This window comes from Carcharodon carcharias, chromosome 2, assembly GCF_017639515.1.
Source record: "Carcharodon carcharias isolate sCarCar2 chromosome 2, sCarCar2.pri, whole genome shotgun sequence".
Classification (NCBI taxonomy): domain Eukaryota; kingdom Metazoa; phylum Chordata; class Chondrichthyes; order Lamniformes; family Lamnidae; genus Carcharodon; species Carcharodon carcharias.
In genome coordinates this window covers 90202888-90226958 of record NC_054468.1, presented here as the reverse complement: position 1 = coordinate 90226958, position 24071 = coordinate 90202888, and the positions used below count along the sequence as shown (strand labels likewise).

Below are 24071 nucleotides of genomic sequence, written 5' to 3'. Positions count from 1 at the left end.
GTAGGGTTGGGCGGGGTCTGGTGGGGTGCAGTACTCTGCAGGGGGACGCTTGTACTTTGCACATCCGTGATTCATTGAGGCAGTTGCACATGTACAATGCAGCCGTCAGAACCAATTTTCATTACTGGGATTTCCAAAGTATGACTTGTGGGCCTTAGACATTTAAGGAAAAGTTAAACTATAAAGTTATTTGAAGAGGTAAAGTGCCTTTCAGGAGAGCTAAGATACCCTTTTAGAGAGGTATGGTACCGCTTTTAGAGAGGTATGGTCCCCCTTTTGGAGAGATAAGATACCCTTTTGGAGAGGTATCGTATGGTACCCCTTTGGCACATCCAGCCTGCAGTTGAAAATTGGGTGGGGATGGGGGAGGGTCTTGATTGGCATGAGTTGGCATTAAGCTGGCTTAGGGACCAAAAAGAGCCATGAGGCCCATAAGTGGGCAGCATGGGTTGGTATGGAGGGCATAAGGTGCCAGGGAGATGGGTGGGGGTCATGAGGTGGAATGAATTGGCATGGATGGGGAGTGTTTGGGGGGTTTCGGGGTCTGAGGGGTGAGGCCTAGATGGCTGTTGTGTTGTTGATTTTATTGTAACTGGGACAAAGTCACAAAGCACTAAGGCAAGCCTTTTAATCAGACTGCCTCAGCACCAGGCAGTCCTTCTGGCTGCCTCTGAACTCTTTCTGGGGTTGGCAGGCCCAACCCCTGTTAGCACCCAACCCTCCGGAACTAAAATCTGAAAATTCAGGGCTCTTTCTCCCGAGTCAGGTTTGCAGAGTGGGGAACTTTCCTAACTCCACGTTCCTGACTCGGGATCAAAAATTCGGCCCTAACAGAACCTAAGTTGAGTAGTGTTAGCAGCTGGAGAGGGGTGGAGTTGGGGGCAATTGAGTATGAAACTGTGACATGATTATATGGTTTAAAGGATGCTGTGTGTTGCTAAAGGAGACAATACTCCTCCAAGGAGTGGGACTTGCTTTCGAGGGAAATCAGAAGGTTCAGATGAAAGACAAATCATTGTTGGTCCTCAGTAATGAACAATTCTTTAATTGTTATTCCCCTTTCACATTAAAACATCAAAATAGCCCTTCTCTCAATTCCACTGTAATATAAATGATCTTCAAACGACTACAGGCAATTGTTGATGTTGCCCATTCACACACACCCAAGGCCTGTTAGTTAAAAACACCTCCCACCTTTGCCCTTCTGACTGGCTATTGGATGTTTGTTCTGTGCCAGGTAGTTTGCAATGCCCTATTTCACAATCTGAGGCAAAACGATGAATAACTACAATGGTAAGCAATTAACATGTTCTCTAGTCAGGTATCAAAGACACTACTTGACTGAATAAGGCCGTTGAATTCTTCAACTAGTCACATTACCAGGTTAAACTCTGTCTTGTTTGGCATAAATTGAAGCCCTAGTTTTAGCACCTGATGGGAACAATTGGCATGATTTTCCCTACGGGATTCTGAACCCTGCTGTCAGACTGAAATGAAAGTCAGAAACCCACACTGTGTGGGAAACAGTCACTCATTTTTCCCAGAACAGATGGAGTCATTCTCTGATTCTAGCTTGACACCGACAGCAGGCTGGTGACAACAGGTTAGCAAGGGAAAGGACGCTTCAAAATCCAAGCGCCCAATTTCCAACATTTCTAAAGTTTAAATTTTAAAATGCTCTGTGCAGCCAGGGCACTACTGTGGTGTTGTTGGAGGGAATTGTGGGGGTGGGACCTGGGGGAAACCTGTCCGGTCACCTCCAGGCACCTAAACTGGTCCTCGCCACATGCGGGTCCTGGAGGCTGACTGGAAAATCCAAGGCAGCCTCCCTAAATTAGCCTTAAAAGTTCCTTAATGAGTCATGACCCCTGTGCCTTCTTTGGCCCTCCACTAAAATGGTCCATGGGTTGAACAGGCTGAAACTGGGAAACAGGAATGCTGGCCAGCAAGGTTACTTATAACTCCTGACCGCCTCCAATCCTGGCCCTGACAGGGTCTAAAAATCAAACCCAGTGCACAGGCTGAGAGGAGGATAGAAAACCATCTAGTCCTTGAGGCCCTGGAGATTTTAACACCTGGGATTCAACAGCACAGGCCCTGCCAATCTACCACGCAAGCCTGGCATGCACTGTTGGGCAAGAGATTGATTTTGGGCAGCAGGAGGCCACCAGTGAGAACCAAAATGATGGTGCCCAACAGTCAGAGAGTGGTCAGGAGAGAAGTCGCAGGGCCTCAAGGTTGGGGGTTGTGGTTAGGAAGCCTGGGGTAGGGGAGGCTCGCAGGTTTCTTATAGGCTAAGGTGAGCATTTCTGTTCCTCCTGGCCCACGGAAAACAAAAAAAAAATTTTAAAATAACTTATCAGCTCTTCTGGCCCCAGAACCACTTTCTGACGGTTGGGCCTCATCCTCAAGCAGATTCTTTTGCTTTCCCAGGATTTACCCCGATTCCTGACAGCTTCCCTGCTTTAAACATGCTCAATGACTGAGCTTCCACAGCCCTCTGGGATAGAGAATTCCAAAGATTCACAACCCCCTGAGTAAAAAAAATATATCTTCATCCCTCTCCTAAGTGGCTTCCCCCAATTTTGAAATTGTGTCTCCTGGTTCTAGACCCACCCAAACTAGGAGAAACATTTTACCTGCATCTACCCTGTCTATCCCTTTAAGTATTTTATAGGTTTCAATGAGATCACCTCTCATTCTTCAAAACTCTAGAGAATATAGGCCCAGTTTCCCCAATCTCTCTTCGTAGGACAGTCCCGCCATTCCGTGAACAAGTCTGGTGAATCTTTGTTGCACTCCTTCTATGGCAATAATATCCTTCTTAAGGTAAGGGGATGAATTGTCAGTAAATTGTCAGTAAATGATGGACCCACGTATTAATCCAAGCATTGTTTCATAATTGAGACACCAAGTTCTTAACCTCAGCACACTTTTATAAATGACAGAGTATTTACACTGCCAAGAACTCCATGTTGCATGCAAAATGTAATAATGGGAAAATGTTTCCATTTTAGCTTTCATGATAGGAGTAGGCATCAGAAATTCATGGGCTGAGATCACAGCCTGTCCCATTTTCCACCTTCATTTCACATTCTATTCTCTATGCCTTTATTAGAGATTGGACTGCAATAATTTAGTGTGAGGAGCAATATATGTGACATCATCAACCACATGTTTAGCGATATGTATTGTATATGCATTATCCTGGAATTAGCGGGTTGTCTTATGAGGAAAGGTTGGACAGGCTGGGCTTGTCTCCACTGGAGTTTAAAAGAGTGAGGGGTGGCTTGACTGATGTGTTTAAGATCCTGAAAGGTATTAACAAGGTGGACTTGGGTGATTTCATTATAAGGAGCTTGTTTTAAAATTAGGGGTCGCCCTTTTAGGACAGAGGTGAGGAGAATATTTTTCTCTCACAGGTATGTGCAACTTTGGAATGCTCTGTCTCAGGAGGCGGTGGAGGCTGAGTCATTAATTATTTTTAAAGGAGAGGTAGATAGATTCTTGCTAGGAATCAAATGTTACCAGGGGTAGATAGGAATGTGGAATTTGAAACACAAAGAGATCAGCCTTGATCTTATTGAATGGCAGAGCAGCCGACTTTTATTCCTATTTCTTGTGTGTGTGTCAACAACATTGCTATGTGTTTGCTGTGGAGAGAGGAATTTGTTGCTAGCCTGTAAAGCATTTGTTTAGTAGCAGCACTTAATGTAACTTCCACTTTAGGGCATGTAAATACTATAGGATCATTGTCACATTGCATCACACTGAATAATGGAAGAAGTGAAAACTCCGTTCTCTTGCACCATTTGAAGGAAACATGCTGGAAGATAATGGTTTGTTGCTAAATTAATCCACCCGCTGATGATGTAATTTGAAGTGCACAGTTTAGTGTGATCCTGAGGCAAAGAGAGCAGAAAGATCTGACAAGTGTGAGATCTGGGGGGAAGAATTTCCACGGGGATTCACCCATTCTCTGCACTAACTTCAATGGGAGATCAGCCTCAATATCCGTTCACACCATTTCCCCAGGTTTTCCGTCAAGCTTCCATTAAATTAAGACAGGAGATCGGAAGAATCCCAGGAAAGATTCCATCCCTTGATCTGTAAAATAATAGGCCCTTTTACCAAATCTCTCTCTCTCACTCATTTTGGTTTGGTAGATAGCACACTCCACTTGCCGCAATGATGTTTCTTTCCTTTGCCTATATATGAGATTAAACATATTGCAGTTGACACATTAATATATTATTTTAAATTGAAACATTTAATCATGCATTGTTATTTGGTTAGGCAGGTTGGTTAAGAAGTGCTCGCTGGAGAAAGGTTTTGTGTAGGACTGGAAAACAGCTTGACTTTTCAGAAAGTTGAAGCCTCAATTCAGAATTTTCAACTATACCTTGTGTCCTGATGTGCATGTAATTCTGTTCTGCTGGCCTGTGGGCCCCTGCGGTCTCAAGAGCATGACAGCTATCTTGAGGCAGATTCGCAACAGTAGACTGGGAGGCCATTGCTCCAGGATGCCTATAAAGCCCTGCCGACTTGGCCATGGTTGTGGTTGTAGACTGCCCTGAATGGATAATCCATCCACAAGGGTGGCCTTGCAGCTGTGGTGATTTTTTATTTTAAATTTGTTAAAGTTGCTGAAAGAGTGCCTCAAGGTGGAGGTCCCCCTGTCTCCCTTACCTGCAATAACATGCTGCAGCCTCCTACTCGCTTCAAGAGCCTGCTCTTTACCTTTAATTGGATGGTGAGAACTGGGTCAAAATCCTGGAACTCCCTTCTTAACAGCACCACAGGTGTACCTACACCAGATGGACGCCAGTGATTCAAGAAGGCAGTTGACCATCACCTTCTTGAGGGCAATTAGGGATAAGCAACAAATGTAGGCCTTGCCAGTGATGCTGACATCCAATAAAAGAGTAAATAAGGAGAAAATGTTTCCAGGTGCAGGGATGTCGGTAACCAAAGAATAGAAAGTTAACATAATTGGCAAAAGAATCAGAAGTGAAATTAGGCAGAAAAAAGTGTGAGCAACCAATTGTTGTGAGCTGACATGCACTGCCTGAAAGGGCAGTGGAAGTAGATTCAAAATGGAATTGGATAAATTCTGGAAGAGGAAAATTTCACCAGGTAATGGGAAAGGGCAGGGAATGGGACTAATTGGAAAGTGCTTTCAAAGAGCCAGCACAGAGATGATGGGCTCTATGGCCTCTTCCATGCTGTATCATTTGATGATTCTATGATATGATTCACTGGCTCACATCCTCTGAATCTTCTGACCATAAAATTCTAGTCAGCCTCTGATCATTGTCCTTAATTTGTCTTTAAATTATCCTAACAAGCTATCCCCCTGATTGTGGTAGCCTTTCTGTCCCTGAACCAGCCTGCGGTAAAATAGCTCAAGGCCAGTGGCACCGAATTATGCGCTCACCTGCCTCCGCTTTTCCCCCCATATCGAGGCAAAAATTCTGGCCAACATTTCTGATTGTCGTCCTCCCTACAGTTTCACGTGATTCCTTCGAGGGTATTCTGCTATATCTAGCTGCATTCAGTTCTGCATTCTATTTGTTGGTTGTTGCTCTGCAGTGGTTGCCAAATTTGAAGGTTGAACCTACTATCTCAATCTCCTTCAACTTCATCCTTGGCTATTTTAACATTAGTCATCGAGTGCATCTGTCCACTCCTCCTCCTTTGTGCATTAGCTTATACTTCTTCAAACTACATTTCCTCTGCCATTGGTCTGTTCACATAGATTTAACATCTGTTGTAATTTGTGAGCTGACTGCTCATATTCAATGGTCCCCTCTTAGTTTGGTTTCACTTTCTCATTGAGCTTCTGATACCTTCCCTCTCCCAAAATCAGTTTACTTAAGTGGTTCCCTCAACTTTTCCAATGGCCCTTTTAGAATTATATATAGCTGGCTTCTAGTCTTCAGCACTTCAGATGTCCAGGGTACGTTGAATGAAATCACTTTTTGTTTGTTAAATTGAAAAGGTGGCATGAGTTCCATTTCGTATGTGCTGTCTAGCTCACTGGCTTTTACCAAGCCAGGAGAGTCACTGCTTCTGGTAGCTTCCCTAACACACTGGGCCTTGAAACAGCCGTGCATTACCCATTAGCAACTTAAATTCCTGACTAAGATCCAGATTTTTGCTACAACAGAGAGCCTCTTTGTCATAGGAAAAATAGGGCAACTACCCGAAAATCCTGAGTCCCACCCCAAACACCGCAGCCATGATTTTCCATTCATCAGGCGGGCTTGGCGGGAGTGGGCGGGGGCGGTGGTGGAGCCGACTGCTGCCCGCGATCTGCTCCCCGCTGCGATTTCAATTAAGGCCCACCCTGCGTGGACCGCAAGCAGTAGCGCTGAGCGCTGCCTGTGTGGGCGGGGGGGGGGGAGGGAGAGCAGGGCCTAGTGTGCAGTTCACACATGTGCGCAAAAGAGCGCTTCATCTCCCTGAGGAACGGAGCTGCCTCAGGGAGACTGAAGCGATTTTTAAAAAAATATATAAGGACAGTAGAAATTTAATGAGACATTCCTCTCATGTGACTGTCACATGAGATGGGACAAGTTTTTATTTTATCAGTATTAGCTTCAGGAAACCTCATCCCGCTCATGGATGAGGTTTCCTAAAAAATGTAAAGGCTGCTTGGCCTTTTCACCATAAGGTTGGACAGGCAGCGTAAATTTGAAGTTAATTAGTTCGTTAATGGCCTTAATAGGCCTTTCAATTCGGCACACTCCGGCGTGTGCCTGCCAAACACAATACCGCGAGACAGTGCGATGATGTAGGGATGTACACCCGATATCATCGCGCATCATTTTACGTTCTGCTGTGTTAGGCACACACCGCATGCCAAATGTCAAATTCTGCCCCGCATTTCCCATTTTCGCAGGGGTGCGAATGCGGGCAAGGCATGTTTCGCACATACACATTTTACGGAGGCAGCTACCCATTTAAATCATCAGCTGCCTCCATTTTAGTCTGATTTTGGTAACCTAAGCTTGTGGACCCCAAAGTGTGCAAAGTAGACCTGGTAAGAGCAGTTCTGAACTTGACATATTTCTTTGGCTAGCCAGGGAACAGTACTGTACTGTACAGACAATATTGGTCTCCTTACTAAAGGAAAGATGTAAACGCATTGGAAACAGTTCAGAGAAGGTTTAATAAACTAATGCCTGGATTAAGCGGATTGTCTGATGAGGAAAGGTTACAGGCTAAGCTTGTATCTGCCAAAGTTTAGAAGAGTAAGAGGCAACTTGATTGAAACATATAAGATCCTGAGGGGTCTTGACAGGGTCGATGTGGAGAGTGCATTGTTTCTCCTTATATTGGTAATCATGCAAAGTGTCCTGATGAGTGCAAGACGAAAAGTTTTGACATGTCTCTTCTTTCAGCAACACTCAAGCTCTGAACTACCAAACGACTAAATGTATTAATTGCAATATGTTTAATCGCACATGTAGATAGTCAAAGGAAAGAAACATTATTGCTGCATGTGAAAAGTGCTATCTACCAAACCAAAATACATACAAACATAGGAATTAGGAACAGGAATAGGCCACCTGGCCACCGAGCCTGCTCCGCCATTCAATAAAATCATGGCTGATCTGAATGTAACCTCAACTCCACATTGCCACTCTCTGCATCAACCATTCTAAAGCCTTTTGTGAGAGAGATGCCTAATTTGTGAAATTTTCACTCTGTTGGGACTGAATTAAGTCTATCTGAACTCTTCAGCCAGATGAGATTGGTGGCCAGTTTCGGAAAGAAAATTTTTACTCTCCCTGTTAGGAACTGGATTCAAACTCAGATCCTATCTGTAATAAAATCTTATGCTTGAATTATTGCTCCACCTAGTCTCCATAGCAATAGGGTTCTCAGTAGCTAAACCTTGTCTTTCTCAACATTACTCTGCTATTTTTGAAATGCATTTATCATATTTATCATTCATTGCAACATAGGTTCAAATTTGGTTCAGCCTTCCTGCATTTTGGTAATAGATCCTTTCCCAAAATGAATCATCTCCTCACCCTGTAGTATCAATTTCGATGTTGAGTTTCACTGAAAGTCCTGTGTGGTATTGATACTGCAGATCAATATCTTGTCAAACATTAACTGAACTTAACTGTCTGACTCAAGAGTTCCAACATAGTGAAATGAAGAAAAGCAGATTTTTGAGAGGATTTCTTTGAAGGTTCAATCAATGCTCAACATTCAGTGCAAAACATTTATGAAGAATAGCAAAGCTCTCACTTAAAAGTCAAGGCATTGTTTCAACCAGAATAATTAAACTGTGCTAGTCCATAACTCACCACTTTACCTGAAAGACAATTCAATATTTTCTTTCTGCAGACAGTTAACTGCACTACAATGCAGTCAATAACTGTCTGTGTAACATTAATAAGTATGTATAAAAATGTCATTGCATCATTCTTTTCTGGAAATTTTTTAAAAATGGTAGAATTGATACCATTCTGACCAGGAAATATCATCCCTTAGTAATTAACACATTTACCCAAGGTCACACCCAGTTATGGCCGTTTATGTGCCACCTTATCATTTTATGGTCTTTGAGCAAGAGATCGAAGGTTGGATCGCCTTTATGAAGGACACAGAGTGACAGAGAGGGAAAGAGTGTCTGTACTTGAAGTGAGAGGCTCCCCAGTGCTCAAGCTCGTAACACGAGGAGAACTTTTTCTTGTGAATTTCACTTTGGGACAAGACTGTGTTACAAAGACTGACTATGGCAGCAGCTCTTGAGATTGTTGGTTTCCTGATGGGGCTGGCTGGGTGGATGCTTACTGGATCCACATTGGCGAACAATTACTGGAAGATTTCAACTGTTTACGGGAGTGTGATCACAAGCTCCAGGCTGTATGAGAATTTGTGGAAAAGCTGTGCTCAGGATAGTACTGGCGTCTTCAACTGCCGAGCGTTTCAGACCATGCTCGGCCTATCTTGTAGGTGCTTTATTCTCAATAATAACAATGGAATTGTTTTTCTTTAACCCTTGGATATTTAATGGTTGAATATAGAAGGGCAATTAGATATATAAATAAATGGCTGACACTCAAAGTGATCACATTTACAATTTTTTTTTAAAAATTGTTTTATCTTTGGCTGTAACTTGGTCTCAACGAGTAAGTCCATGTTGGTTAGCAATTTTATCTAACCAGTTATAGCCAAAAAGCCAGCCAAGGACAGAGAAGTGTTTTAAAAAGTAATAGATTAATAATTGGACAAGAATGTTCTTTAATCCAATTGACTTTATTTCAAGTTAAGATTGTAGCCTTGGAGAATCGTCGTTTAAAATTCCATTCTTTTAAGACTCTTTTAGAAAATGATCTGCCCATTTTAACACTGACTAGTGACATTGATGAAAGTTTATTCAAAGAAATTATGCTGCTCTTTGTTTAACAATGAAATAATGCCTATTACCTAAACTTAAAGCTAAAAGAATAGTGTTAAGAAAGTTTTTAATTTATACCATCACTCAAAAACTGTTCCAAAAAATGAAAATGCTGACTTTCGTATTGTCCCCAAGGAAATATTTTCCAGTGTTTTTCATTAAAACTACCTATCTAAGCTAGGTTTGAATATCTTTAGATTTATATTGTTATATAGTGTTGCTGTTTTAGTTGAAAATAGTATGCAAATCAACAAGCTACGGGAAATGCTAATATATGTAAGTACAACACACTCTGTGATCTGCTACGATTATTGTAGTGGAGTGGGGGTCAATTGGTTATATCTTATGCTGGATTTAACAACCTCAGTCAAACACTTTGCCAATAGCAGGAATATGTTCTGAAAGTTGTAGCTTGATGTTAGAGAAACAGCTATCGACAATTGAGACAAAGTTTAGTTTTATTGGATTAAATTCTCATGCAGATCAACAATGATGGCAACATTTTGCTCCTGCAAAACTTGGTCTGTAGAACAAAGTTATCTCATGAAAAAAATGCTAAAATGCAGATAGATGTTCACCGAGGACCGCCAGGGGTGTGTGTAGGCCACCACAGCCTCAACAATTATAACCAACTGTTGACAGAAACCAGTTGTAATCTTTGAAGCAACGAAGGTATCAACGAAAATATCATTCTTGTTTCAGAATGAATTATTTAAATCTTTACTGAAGCTTCAGTTGGTTTATAAGATGGTCAAATTATTACTAGGTATTTCTTAGCCTCCATTTTGGTTATGAGAAATGCCGCGCAGGAGTTCTGAAAGTGTATTATCAAAATGGAGGAATCCCAGACCAGCATTGTAGATGTGAATTGCAAACCTTGTGGAAGAAACTAAACATATCATGCACATTCTCATGAGTGAGAAATGTGAGGGTTTTCATGGGATCGAGTGCATTTCAGCACAATTCCTTTAAATTAGGTCCACCTATATACATTAACCAAGATTAATTAACTCAGATTTCTATTACACAGATTTAATCTTTATTAAATTAACCTTTAAGAATCACTCTACTCAGTTGATTTATATATCTGGGATGAGACCTGTTTAGAAAGACAATTTTAGTAGTTATTTCCAAGCAGCTTTCTGTCTTACTACAATCTAGCAAATTGTTGAGTTTTAAAGAAACAACTTCCAATCCACCAAATTGACACACCTTTAAACATCGCTGCGCATACGATTTTTACACAGGGATTCATGATTGAATCATACAGCTCAGTGAGAACCCATTGTTCCTGTGCTGCTTCTCTGAAAAATAGTCCCAATCCCCCTGCTCTTTCCCAGTTGCCCTGCAATTTGTTGTTTTCTAACTAAAAACCCAACTTACTTTTGAAAGCTACTATTGAATGTGCTTTAATTCACCAGTCTTTTAGGTAGTACATTTCCGATCACAACAGCTCTTGCATAAGAAGATTTCTTCTCATCTTCCCTCGAGGGTCTTTTGACAATTAACTTAAATTTCTGCCTCTGGTGATCAACCTTGACACCAGTGGAAACAGTTTCTATTTTTTTATTCTATCAAAACTCTACAAAATATTGAAGACCTCTATGAATTCTCTTTTTAAACCTTTTCTGCTCTAATCCACTTGAAATAAAAATAACTTGCACATTAAATGTTCATCTGTGATCGGCACTGATCAAAAGTCCAAGGGTCTGATTTAGCCAGGACTGCCCACCTTTGCCTTACTTTTGACTAATTTTATCTGTTAAATTGAGATGGTGAATTCATTAAAATAGCAAGTTGAATGTGAGAATATGTTGAGGAAGGTGGGGTAAAAATCCAATGAATTTATAACCATGGTCTTCCAATGCAGTGGTCAGATCGCACTTGAAGTGTACAATTGTGCTGCATAAAGGATGTAGATGCATTGGGCAGGGTGCAGAGAGGAGCAGCAAGAATCATCCTCAGTTTAAGTGAGATGAAGGAAGTTGAGAGATCAGACATTGAGAGAGAAGGTCACGAAGAGACTTTATCAAAGTATCTAATTGGTGCAGAAAAGATAAATCCAGAATGTTACTTTAAAATCAATTAGGTTTGTGGGACTAGAGGGAATAAATTTAAATGACGGGCAATTTTAGTAGGTTTGGGAAAGAATCTTCTTCACAGAGTAATAAATATTTGTAATAATCTCCCTGGTGAAGTTGTGAGTGCAAAACATTGCAGCATTCAAAATGCAGTTGGATAGATGGCCAATGGTCCATTGGGGCTTTTCTCTGACCTTCTTTGACTGTTCTTATGTTCCTTTGTGGATTGTTTGGCATCTGCCAGATAAGCTACTTTGTACTTTGCAGTTGCAACAATATGGCAGAACTTTAAGGTTACAAATTGCAGCCCAGAGACTCATGGAGCAGCAAAACAACCAAGTGCCATGGGTGTTTCCCTCAAATGAGCTTTTAGACCTTGACACATCCTTTCTGTGAGCAGGAATCCAGCAGTGAGTTTTCATGACAAACAAGGAGGGAGACTTTCTTCTAGTTGGCTTCTTTCCTTTATCAACCCCACATTCTACCTGGATTAGATGTCCATTGCCCACAAATAGAAGAAACAGAGTCAAGCATTATTATCATTAGTTTATCATGATTAGACAATATTAATGTTCATGCAGTTGCCTTGACTCTGGTGGTAATTAAAGGGAAAATTTAGCAATCCCATTCTTCCAGCGTTGAACCTCATTCAAAGGTAACATGAGTCAGGGGAGTAGGGCTACAGCAGCCTGTCACTGACCACAGCTTCCTTCGAGGATCATTGAATTTACCTACACATTTCACCCTATAAACCATCCACTATTGACAGAAAACTTCTTCTCCGATAAAATATTTACAGATTTGATGTGCATTTACCAGTAAGCCAAATTGCAGGAGGAATCATGTATATGGTTGAAATGGAAAAATTGGAGGGCACCAGAAAGGAGTTGAGTGAGATATGGAATTAATTGGATATCTTTTCCAAGGAGTTGGCACAAGCATAATGAGCCAACCTTCTTTGGTGTAAGTCTATGATTTTATGACTTCTTTAATCACAAACATGTGCAAAGCTCCAATGTATTACAAATAAAGTGTTAAAACTCACTGGAACACCCAAGCTGTACATCCAGCTGTATTGTTGGTTTATCTATTTTTTTTTTGGAATATTACTAATGAGAACTTTTTCCAGTTGGCCCTGAAGTTGCCCAACCAGGAGCTTCCCACTAATGAATCTTAGCTTTTAAGGGAAAGTCAGTTGTAGACTCAAATGTCTTTTGGAGACCACTATTTGGTCAGAATTTGTGGGCAGAATTATGAGATTTTATTCTTTTATATCCTTATTTTTGTCCATATTAGTTGAAATATTGGACAAAAGCTTGTAGAATAGCTCAACGATTAGCAAAAAATGACTAGCATGTAGGTGACATTCTATGTCCTCACCATATATTTGCTGTTGTGTGCTCAAAATCTGTCAAGGAGGCTCAAATCTGAGTTTGCGAGACATTGAAGAATACAGATTGAAGACTTTGGTGCAGATTTTAAACTTGTTACAAAATTGACATTACCGATCAGCTGCCCATTGTCATTGACTTCTTTGGAAATTAAAATTGGAAGCGAGTGGGGTGGGGTTGGGGCTATCTTTTTGTAGCAGACAGTTGATCCTGTATTATACTAGATGAAAATCCATGCCACAAAGTCAAAACTTGGGAAAATTGAGGCTTGATGACGGAGAAGGGTGAAAGGCCCGGTGTCATTATTTATATGACCTAAGATATCAGGAAAATGACCAAAAAAGGAAAAAGAGAGCTCACTAAGTTAAAGGTTGCTGATAAAAGTTAGTCATGCTTTAGGTGCAGTCTTGATTGGATCTAATGCCCTCCCACAAGACTAGATGAAAGGCCATTGCTTTAGTCAGAAGGATGTGGTTTAATGCCATTTATGACTGAAAAGTAGGAACAAAATTCCCTTCCTTGTTAATTCTGATCAAATGAATTATTTACTTTTCATGAATTATGGTTTATGGTTCTGGATAAAGAAACATAATTCTTTAAGTCAACTCCTGTTTCAGTGTCTTCCATAATGATCTAGTTGAAAACATTATTGGCTACAAAAACATTTTGCATAATTGATGAGAATATTTGTAAAATAGTTTGTATGTATAGCACGCTTTCATATATATGTGTGTATTTCATGTGTTTACATATGCATATGTGGAAGTTTTGTGGCATAGTGGGTAGCGTCCCTCCTCTGAGCCAGAAGCTCTGGGTTTGAGTCCCACTCCAGGACTTGATGGTCAAGGAAGGTGTGTTCATAATGCGGTCAAACAGGCTGAGTATCAATCTGCAAATCCTTCCAACACATGCCAATGGCAGGCAATAAGAGCAGGAGAGATTTTTGGTCAGCCAAGTGTTGGAAAGAAATTGGAGCCTCTACCATCACTTTCCATAGCCCCAGACTACAACATGCATGTAAAAGTGTATGTTGCCACAGCAACTCAAGCTATAACACACCACCAGCATCATGCATGTGTGTGTGTTCATGTGTGTATGCACTTGTTGAGATGAGACTTAAGCAAAAAGCCATTGCTATTGTAATTATAAATACAAAAATATACTGAGGACAACAAGGACAGTGAGTGAAATCGAGCAGAGTGTAAAACAGGTTGCAGATTCACTATCACCATTTTTACAATACTGTCCAAGGCGAATTTCACCTCCAATCATTTTGGAGTTTGTTTTACACTTGTTTTGTAACTATTGAAACTTCTGTTTTTCAGTCTTACACAGGAATGGGAGGCTGTGGAATGCAGTGCCATAGTTAGTGGTTGAGGCAGAGATTATTTCAATTTTTAAGAACAGGTCAGATAGATCGTTGAAGGAAATGGGATAAATGAATATGGGAAGAGGGCAAGTGCATGGAATTAGGACTGCTGCTCATGTGGAGGAAAAGCACCAATGCATATTGGCTGAGCTGCATTGCGGATGTCTATGGCCTGGTTTACCATTCAGTAATATTCTGGTTTTATCTTATTTATGCCATTATGTATTTTATACATTTTGGCAAGTTCAGCTCATTGGATTCACAGTGAGGATAGAGGAGAAGGAGAAAGAGACAGACAGAAACAGACAAAGAAGGAGAGACATACACATAAAAACAAAAACATAATACTATACAAAGTATATAGCTTAGAAACAGGCCATTCAATCCAACTAGTTCATGCTGGTATTTATGTTTCACTTGAGCCTACCCCCATCCTTATTCACCTAACGACCTCAGCATAACTTCTAATCCTTCTTCCTCATGGGCTTATCTAGCCTCCCCTTAAATCCATCAATACTATTCACCTCAAACACTTGCTGTGATAGTGAGTTCCCCATTCACCATTCCTAATAAAGAGGTTAATACTGTTTTCCCTATTTGGAGACTAGGAGGAACAAAATTTAAAGGAACAAAGCCCATTTCAACATTGATTAAAAAAAGATTACAGGGGACCATTCCACCATGGAGCACTCCCAGTTGGAAGGTGGTTACATTCAGTATGAGCAGGAGTGGTGAATGTGAGCTACACCATGGTCTGGCCTCCAGATGATGTTTCCATTGTGTGTAGTTTCCCTCATTAGATCATCGAGTGACCCGTTAGGTGAGCAGCTCAGCTTTGAGACATTGAAGTGAAGTGTAAGGACCTGAATGAGATTGTTCCCAATCACTGCTGGATCCCGTGTCCAGATTAGTTTGAGGTTTCGTAAAATGTAAGCCTTCGAACACCCTGCTTTCCTAATTTCCACCCTACATTCAACAGCTTTCATTCTTGTACTCTGACGTTTTGAAAATGTTACTGCCTCATAGCCAGTAAATGGGTAAATAATTTTATTTTGATCTTTTAGGGGATTATTTTGGTGTCCCTCAAGAGTTGGGGCAAAATCAGCTGCGGACCTGCTGACCTGTCAATAGCCAATCGAAGCCATTGACAGGATCATTTAAACAATTAAAGGACCTGCCTGTCCAACCTTAAGGTTGGCAAGCAGGCCAGGAGCCCCAGCGGCAACTAGAAGAAACATGAAACCTCATCCACCAGCGGGATGGGGTTTCATACAGAGTTTTAAAAATTTTACTAAAGTTATTCAGTAAATTATGAACATGTCCCAACTCATGTGGCGTTGTCACATGAGGGGTACATGTAAGGATTTTTTTTCTCTATTTTTAATATTTTTCAAAGTCCAGGCGATCTCCCTGAGGTAGCGCTTAGCTTCAGCGAGATGTGCGCTCTTTTGTGGGCATGCACGAAAGAGCGCACTCTCACTTTTGGGGAATCCCCCCCACCTGCACAGGGAGCGCATAGCGCTTCCTGCCGGACGTCACGCTGGGCCGGCCATGTAAAATGGCAGCGCAGCCCCCTTCTCTGGCGGGGATCGGCTCCCCACCCACCGGAGATTGGGTCAGGCCCACACGCCTGGCAGGCAGACAGAAAATTCTGCCCTTGAAGATTGGAACATTTGCCCATCTTTGACATTTGCGTCAGGTTCCATGAATCGATTGAGATGGATGTGGCGATTCTTTTACCACCAGTTTTATAGTGGCTGATCAGGAGACTCGCCCTCATCCCCTCCCAGGGGAAATTCTGGTTATCGTTTTGGTGAGAAGCAAGCCAGGACAAGCAGAACAGGATCAGAATCAAAGTAGAAAGCTCTGTATATAAAGCCCGACAAGGTGTTTCTCTACCAGCCTCAGAGTAGTAGCCCCATCACAGCAATGTGGCAATTCCACCTCACACATCTATCATCCTTGTGGTGTCTCTGAGACAGGTTTCCCTGTCAAGTGCCAAACTAGTGCTGTGGCCTCTTGAAAATGGGTTGAGATCATCGAAACATTTTTCACATAGGATTCCTGCAGTCAGCAGGGATTAATATGTCTGAATTAGCTAGCTGGGAAGGGAAGAAGGAAGCTCTCTTCACGCACTGTTAAAAAATTGTTGTTTGTACTAAAGAAATGCATGCACACTAAGGCGGCTCATACTGAGGAACTCTCCTGGTGGCTGTTTCTGCACCAGTCCTGCTTCAGTCTTACACCTACACTAAAATGTTTCCTTTCTCTGCAGCATATATCCAAGCATGTCGTGCTCTGATGATCATCGCCATCATTCTGGGAGTTATTGCTTCACTGATATCTCTATTTGGCCTGAAATGCACCAATATTGGAAGCATGGATGAGAAAGCAAAAGGAAAGATTTCCCTTTCTGGTGGACTTCTCTTCATTCTATCAGGTCAGTACATTTACAAAAACTTTCAAAGTAATGGTTTAACCAGGTGAATGGTGAGTTGCGTACTGAACAAATGGAACAACTAGCCCAAGGCACATTTTGAATGGAGCTAAAGGTTGATTTGGTATAGATCCTGAGAACACAAGGAAATTATAGATAAGATTTCCTATACTCCTCAGGTACTGAAGCAATCTGTGTCAGTATGCAGCAAGACCTGGACAATGTTCAGGCTTGGGCTGATAAGTAACGAGTAACAATCATGCCACACAAGTGCCAGGCAATGGCCATCTCCAACAAGAGAGAATCTCACCATCACCCTTTGACATTCAATGGTATTATCATCGCTGAATCCCCCACTATCAACATCCTGGGGGTTATCATTGAACAGAAACTGAACTAGACCAGCCATATAAATACTGTGGCTATAAGAACATATCAGAGACTGGGAATTCTGCAGAAAGTAACTCACCTCCTGACTCCCCAAAATCTGTTCACCTTCTACAAGGCACAAGTCAGGAGTGTGATGGAATGCTCTCCACTTGCCTGGATGAGTGACTTTTCAACAACATTCAAGAAGCTTGACACTATCCAGGACAAGGCAGGCCACTTGATTAGCATCCCATCCACCACCTTAAACATTCACTCACTCCACCAGTGTGTACCAACCACAAGATGCAGTGCAGCAACTAACCAAGGCTCCTTCAACAGCACCTTCCAAACCCAAAACCTTTACCACCTTGAAGGACAAAGGCAGCAGATGCATGGGAATACCACCAACTGCAAGTTCTCCTCCAAGCTGCAAACCATCCTGGCTTGGAATTATATCGCCAGTCCTTCACTGTCGTTGGGTGAAAATCCCTTCCTAACAGCTCTGTGGGTGTACCCGAATGGCCTGCAACGGTTCAAGAAGGTGGCTCACCACCACCTTCTCAAAGACAATTAAGGATGGGCAATACATTCTGGTCTCACCAGCGATGCCCAGACGCCATGAAAGAATTTTTAAAAGTGGAGGTTGTTGACCCGAGGTTTCCCCTGTTTTCTGCAGGCTGTTGATACAAGTACACACTTTTGTAAAATAATTTATGTAGTGCCTTTTATGTTGGTTGAGTGTTAAATATTGGCCGGGAACTCGCCTGCCTTTCTTTGAATTAATACCACGGAATACGGTGTGGCCCCCTGAGAAGGCAAGCTTGCTTTAATGTGATGTTCAAAAGATGCTGCGCACCCTCAGCACTGCAAAGGAGTAACAGGAAGACTATTTCTTTGGGTCTGTAGAGTGAGATTGTCCCTCAATTTCAAAATATATAACTTGAGCGCTTTTCTGACAGCTGACTGTAGGGGCAGTCAACAAATTGCATGAAAAGATACACGAGTCACATTAGGTACTGGAGATAACTACTAGTTATAATTGAAATAACAGCTTGGTAATAAAATACTGATAACATGAGTAAGCTTTACTGAATGTTTCAACTTGAAAACTAGTTAGTAATCTTAGAATCATAAAATCATTTGGCACAATAGGTGGGAATTCAGCCCATCACATCTGTGCCGACTTTTTGAAACAGGTATGCCATTAATCCCTTTCCTCCCTCTTTCCCTATAGCCCTTCCAACTTATCCTTTTCAAGTAGTTGTCCAACTCCCTTTTGAAAGTTCCTATTGAATCTGCTTCCACCACCATTTCAGGCAACACATTCCAGATTGTAAAAGCAGCCACAAATAACAGTATCCCAAATGCTAATCAATCATGGAATACAAATGTTGGCTCTTTGCAATGTGAGCTCAGTTTGAACTGTTCGCCACTCCATGTGAGAGACAAATGATACAGGGGTTCTAATGAAAGAGGGTCTCAGAAAGAAGCTTCTCAGGGCATACATTGATATCTGCATTGGATGTTTCACTTAAAATTAAAATCAACTCCTGTACAAAGGTAACTCGAACTGATTATTCTTTGCCAGGAGTAAATTTAACTATTCAACATATGCTTCATGGTGCATATTTATTATTAGTGATGTATTGCTTTGGGTACAAAGTTGACTCAGTGACAGGGAATAAAGCATGGAGGTGAACGGTTGTTTTTTTGAACTGAAGTGAGTTATACAGTGGGATTCTCCAGCAGTCAGTACTGGAACCCTTGCTTTCCTTGAAATGTATTCATGAATTAGACATGGATACACAGGGCACAATTCCAAAATTTTCAGATGGCACCAAACTTGAAAGTGAGGAGGATAGTAATAGACTTCAAGAGGACACAGACAGGTTGGTGGAATGGGCAGACACATGGCAGATGAAATTTAATGCAGAGAAGTGTGAAGTGATTCATTCTGGTAGGAAGAATGCAATTAGGCAATATAAAATAAAGGGTACACTCTTAAAAGGGTTGCAGGAATAGTTATATGGGCATATGAGCATATACCTTTGAAGGTGGCAGGGCAGGTTGAGAACATGATTTAAAAAGCCTCAGTTAGAGTTCTGTGCCCAGTTCTGGGCTCCAATATAGGAAAATGCGAAGGCATTAGAGAATGTGCAGAAAAGGTTTGCAAGAGTGGTTCCAGGGTTGAAGAACTTGGGCAGGTTGGATAATCTGGGGTTGTTCTCAGAGAAGGAAAGGTTGAGAGGAGATTTGAAAGAAGTGTTCAAAATCATGAGGAACCTAGACAGAGTAGATAGAGAGTAACTTCCCATGGGCAGAAGGGTCAAGAACCAGAGAACATCACTTAATGTGATTGGCAAAAGAAGCAAAGGCAACATGAAGAAAAACCTTATTACACAGCGAGTGGATAGGATCTGGAGTGTACTATCTGACAGTGTGGTGGAGGCAGATACAATAATGGCTTTCAAAAGAGAATTTGACAGGCACCTACAAAGAAAAGAATTTGCAGGATTATGGGGAAAGGGTGATAGAGTGGGACTAACTGAATTGCTTTTGCGAAGAGCTGATTCAGAGACAATGGACTGAATGGCCTCTTTCTGTGCTGTAACCATTCTAGGATTCTATGATTCACTTTTTAAGTAGAACTCAGGTAAATTAGTAGATACGTTTCTATCCATTATTTGCTTTTTCTGAAGCTTGATGTATTTTTTTCATTTGATTGGCAGGTATATGTGGGATAGTTCCTGTTTCTTGGTATGCCTACAACATCACAATGGATTTCTACAATCCTGTCTATGGTGGAACAAAGTATGTATAATTGCATTTCATTAAAGAGTAGGATTGTCAGTTGTATCTCTTTCAGAATCCAAACAAGTTAAAGGAGAACTAAGGGCAGATTTTTTGAGTGCTCCTTCTCAGACCTATCATGAGTGTCAACTTGGCAAAATGTATTTACAATTATGTACCTCACAATCAATTAAAACAAAAAAATGCTTGAAACACTCAGCAGGTCACATAGCAAGTATGGAGAGAGAAATGGAGTTAGCATTTCAGGTCAATGACCTTTCTTCAGAACTGGAAATAGTGAGAGGTGTAACAGTTTATAAGCCAATGCAGAGCAAGGGAAAAGGTCAGGGAAAGAACATAAGGGAGAGAGTCTGTATCAGGGTGGAAAGCCGAAGTGATTAAATGAAAGAAAGGGATGAAAGTGCAAGGCAAAAGCAGATGGTAATGGAATGAGCAAGGAAATAAAAGATGGCCCTGGTGGAGATGCAAATTGCAGCAGCAGTGTCATTACCTACAGCTTGGTTATGATCTGAAGTTGTTGACCACAATGTCGAGATTGGAAGATAAATATCCTGGGGTAGTAAAGGGCTCTATATAAAAGCACATTGTTGCTGGTTGACCCCCTTACGCTGCTAAAAGATGTGGCTTCCAAAGCAGATGTGAGAATGGTAAACACACTATCAACAAGTCTATCAGCTTTACATCCGCAGGTGCTGACTGTCCAAATAGGCTTTGTTATTACATCCATTTACTGCCTGGTAATTTAGTCTTATCTTGTAAAAATCCAGACAGAAACAAGGAGCAGATTGTGCCCTTGTGAGTTTAAGCCTACTAAAGATATTCTGACAGTAAAGACCAATGATAATATATATAAAACCCACTCACTATTCAACACAAGTCACTTTAATTGCTCTCCTCACCTAAAGGGCACTGCCCCATTGGTGGAAAATGCCTCCACCATCACTGACACCTTGTCCAAGCAACCATTCACCATTTATGAGCTGAGGCAGCGCATGTTGGTGGGAGTCACAGCCATACTTACTAACACACTGGCTCCCAGTCCAGCAATGCCTCGAATTAAAATTCTCATCCTCATATTCATATTCTCCATGGTCTCATCCCCTTCTCTAACTCTGTAACCTTGGCCAGCCCTACAATCCTCCTGGAATTCTGAGTTCCTCCAATACTGACCTCTTGAGCATCCCTGATTCTCATTGCCTCACCATTACGATTGTGTCTTCAGCAGTCTAGGTCCGGCCTGAGCTCTGGAATTCCAACCTTAAACCTTTCTAACTCTTTATCTTTCTCCCTTCCTTTAAGATGCTCCTAAAAACCTACATCTTTGGCCAAGATTTTGTTAGTATAATATATTGTTAATTTGTTAATATATTAGTTGGTGCTAATTTTTGTCTGATTACTTTCCTGGGATGCAACTTTTACTTAAGTAAATGGGAGTTGCTATGTTTGATGATCCTGTATTCACCCAACATTCCTACATTGGATAACGATTAGAAATAACTGTTCTTTCTATCCCCCTTGCCTATCACCAACTGTAGCACCCCAAATCATAACATCCAGAAGCTGGCAATCAAACCTGAGACCCACCTGGTCTATGCAATTTGGTAACATACACCAAATGGTGCCCTCACTATTTGGGGCATCACCGACTTATGGGCAGTTGGTTGTAATTGGTTAGTGAATGGTTACCTTTAAAAGTGCATGAGCCTAACGATTTCTTTGTTTGCAGATATGAGCTGGGGTCTGCCCTGTACATTGGATGGGCTGGGTCAGCTCTCCTCATCTTGGGAGGTGCGTTCTTGTGTTGTTCCTGTAAAAGAAATGCACAACAAAGGTAAGTGTTTTTCTGTTGCCCATTTTATCTTGTACCTAAACACTGCCCTCATGCAAATGGCTCCCCCATAGGTACCTGACTCAAAGTTCTTGAGCAGACATTGGTTGATTGAGATTTCCATTTCTCCGCAGCAAGTCTCCAACTAAGTGATAAAAGTAAAAATGCAAAATTTAAAGAAATAAAAACACTCAGTAGAGTACTGGGAAGGGGGAGGTGGATGGTGGAAGCAGTGGCATAGTGGTATTTTCACTGGACTAGCAATCCAGAGACCCAGGGTAATGCTCTGGGGACCCAGGTTTCAATCCCACCATGGAAGATGGTGCAATTTGAATTCAATAAATATCTGGAATTATGAGTCTAATGATGACCATGAAACCACTGTCAATTGTGGTAAAAAATAAAACCATCTGGTTCACAAATGCCCTTTAGGGAAAGAAATCTGCCGTCCTTACCTGGTCTGGCTTAGATGTGACTCCAGGTCCACAACAGTGTGGTTGACTCTTAACTGCCCTCTGAAATGGTCTAGCAAGCCATTCAGTTCTCCAGGGCAATTAGGAGTGGGCCAGTAACACCCCCACCCCATGAACGAATAATAAAAAATAAAGTCAACATACAGTCTCTAGATTGGGTAAGACTTTCAAATCTCTGAACTCCAAACATCTTTTCGGATACTCTTATGATTCTTACAGCACTACTGCCAAACCAAATTCAAAAAAGGGATTGCCATGATCGGGTGACCTTAGCAAAATAGAATGCCCAGACAGGACATCATCAACATAGCAATAATGATGATGATATTGCAAAATATTGCCCCATTATGAGTAGGCCCTTAGTATAAGTAAGGATAATATCAGCCTCTATATTTTAGGAACTATATTTTAAGTAGGTTCCATATAGGCCTTGTTATACATGTACTGCCTACATTCTCCTCACTAAAAGTAAAGTGCAAAGAAACCTCACCATCTCAGTGTAGGCCTCAAGATGAATTGGCTCCACATAGGCCTTGCACTAAAGTTGCTTTATATATGATCCACTATAATAGATTCTATAAAGGCCACATTATGAGTAGACTCTATATAGGCCTATTGATGAGTTGGCCCTGTACAGTCCTACTATGTGTTGGATCCACATAGGCCTAAAGATGAGTAGGCTCTATATAGGCTCCAATATGAGCAGATTCCATAGAGACCTCTTACCTTTCCATTAGCAAGGAAGACAACATAATTGTACATTGTTGTCCAAGATAGTATCTGGCAGATGAAGTAACTCCCAAAGCTTTTCTGGCTCCAGCTGTTTCATCCATTACAAGACAGGGAAGGTTTGCCATGATATGTCAAAAGATATGTTTGGATCGATTTTTTTTCTTTCTGCTTTGATTTTGTTGTTACTTAGGGAGCCATTTGCCCGTTGTGTTCTCATAGAAAATTGAGGGAGAGCAATAAAAAAAAAATCAATATATGTGAAAAGAAAGGAGTGAAATAGACATGGGCAAAGCTTTAATACTGAACTAGTGATAACTGAAAGGAAGACTGGATGTGTCCCTGTGCAAGAAATGGTGACTCTATGTTCTCTTTTGCAGTGGCTACAAGTATTCTTCTGCCCAAAGTGGGCAACGAATCTACACAAAGGCAGAATCAAGTCAGTCAAAAGCTTACGTCTAAATCAAAGACTGACAAAAAAAATGCTTCTTTTGTTACTCAGGTCTGCAAAGTCTTGAAGAAAAAATCATGTGTATTTAATAAAATCATTGTGCTACTCTGTGGAGCATTTAAATAAGTATAGTAGGTATTTACACTGCAGTACTAAATGTCATGAATGTTCTATCATCATAATGCCAGAGTTATTTTTTTAATCTACACAAAAGATGTAACAACTCATGACTCCAGTTGTAGGGGTTCAAGTCCATGCTCAGGCTTCAATCTCATTTACTTTTTAGATCATTTTTGTCAGGGGTTGCTGGACTAAGTCTGAGCACTGTCCCTGGAAGTGGGGAAGAGAAGGAAAAGATTATCAAGGCCTGCCATCATCCAGCAGAAATGGATTGCTTTGCAAACTTGGCTATCTCGTGCTTTGCAGAGAAGAGGATGTTTGACAGGATTTAGCAATGGGGCGAGCCATGTGGAAGCCAAAATACCATGAGGGTGTAGTAAAAGTCATCCAGACAGCAAAATATTAAATGCAGCATCAGTCACTCATGGTCCTGAGCTATCACATGGGTCCATAGTAATAGGCTTCACTGGGGCTGGTTACCCACTTGAGCATTTCTAGTGAGGACAGATGATCACATGAAACACTGGCTAAGAAATCAAGGCCTCCCAGCTCCTGCTTTGCTATCCATTAATTTAAACAAGTGAAAAATGA

General features: G+C 41.3%; 1 protein-coding gene across 1 annotated transcript in view; it reads left to right on the top strand.

Annotated features, from left to right (window-relative positions):
- The window catches only part of LOC121273196 (claudin-15-like), a 28930-nt gene extending 5559 nt beyond the window's left edge, over nt 1-23371 (top strand). Inside the window, exons 2-5 of the mRNA XM_041180190.1 lie at nt 16538-16702; nt 19798-19879; nt 21606-21710; nt 23290-23371. Coding sequence (XP_041036124.1) covers nt 16538-16702; nt 19798-19879; nt 21606-21710; nt 23290-23371 — 434 coding nt within the window. The remainder of the gene's footprint in view (nt 1-16537; nt 16703-19797; nt 19880-21605; nt 21711-23289) is intronic.
- The last annotated feature ends 700 nt before the right edge of the window (nt 23372-24071 follow it).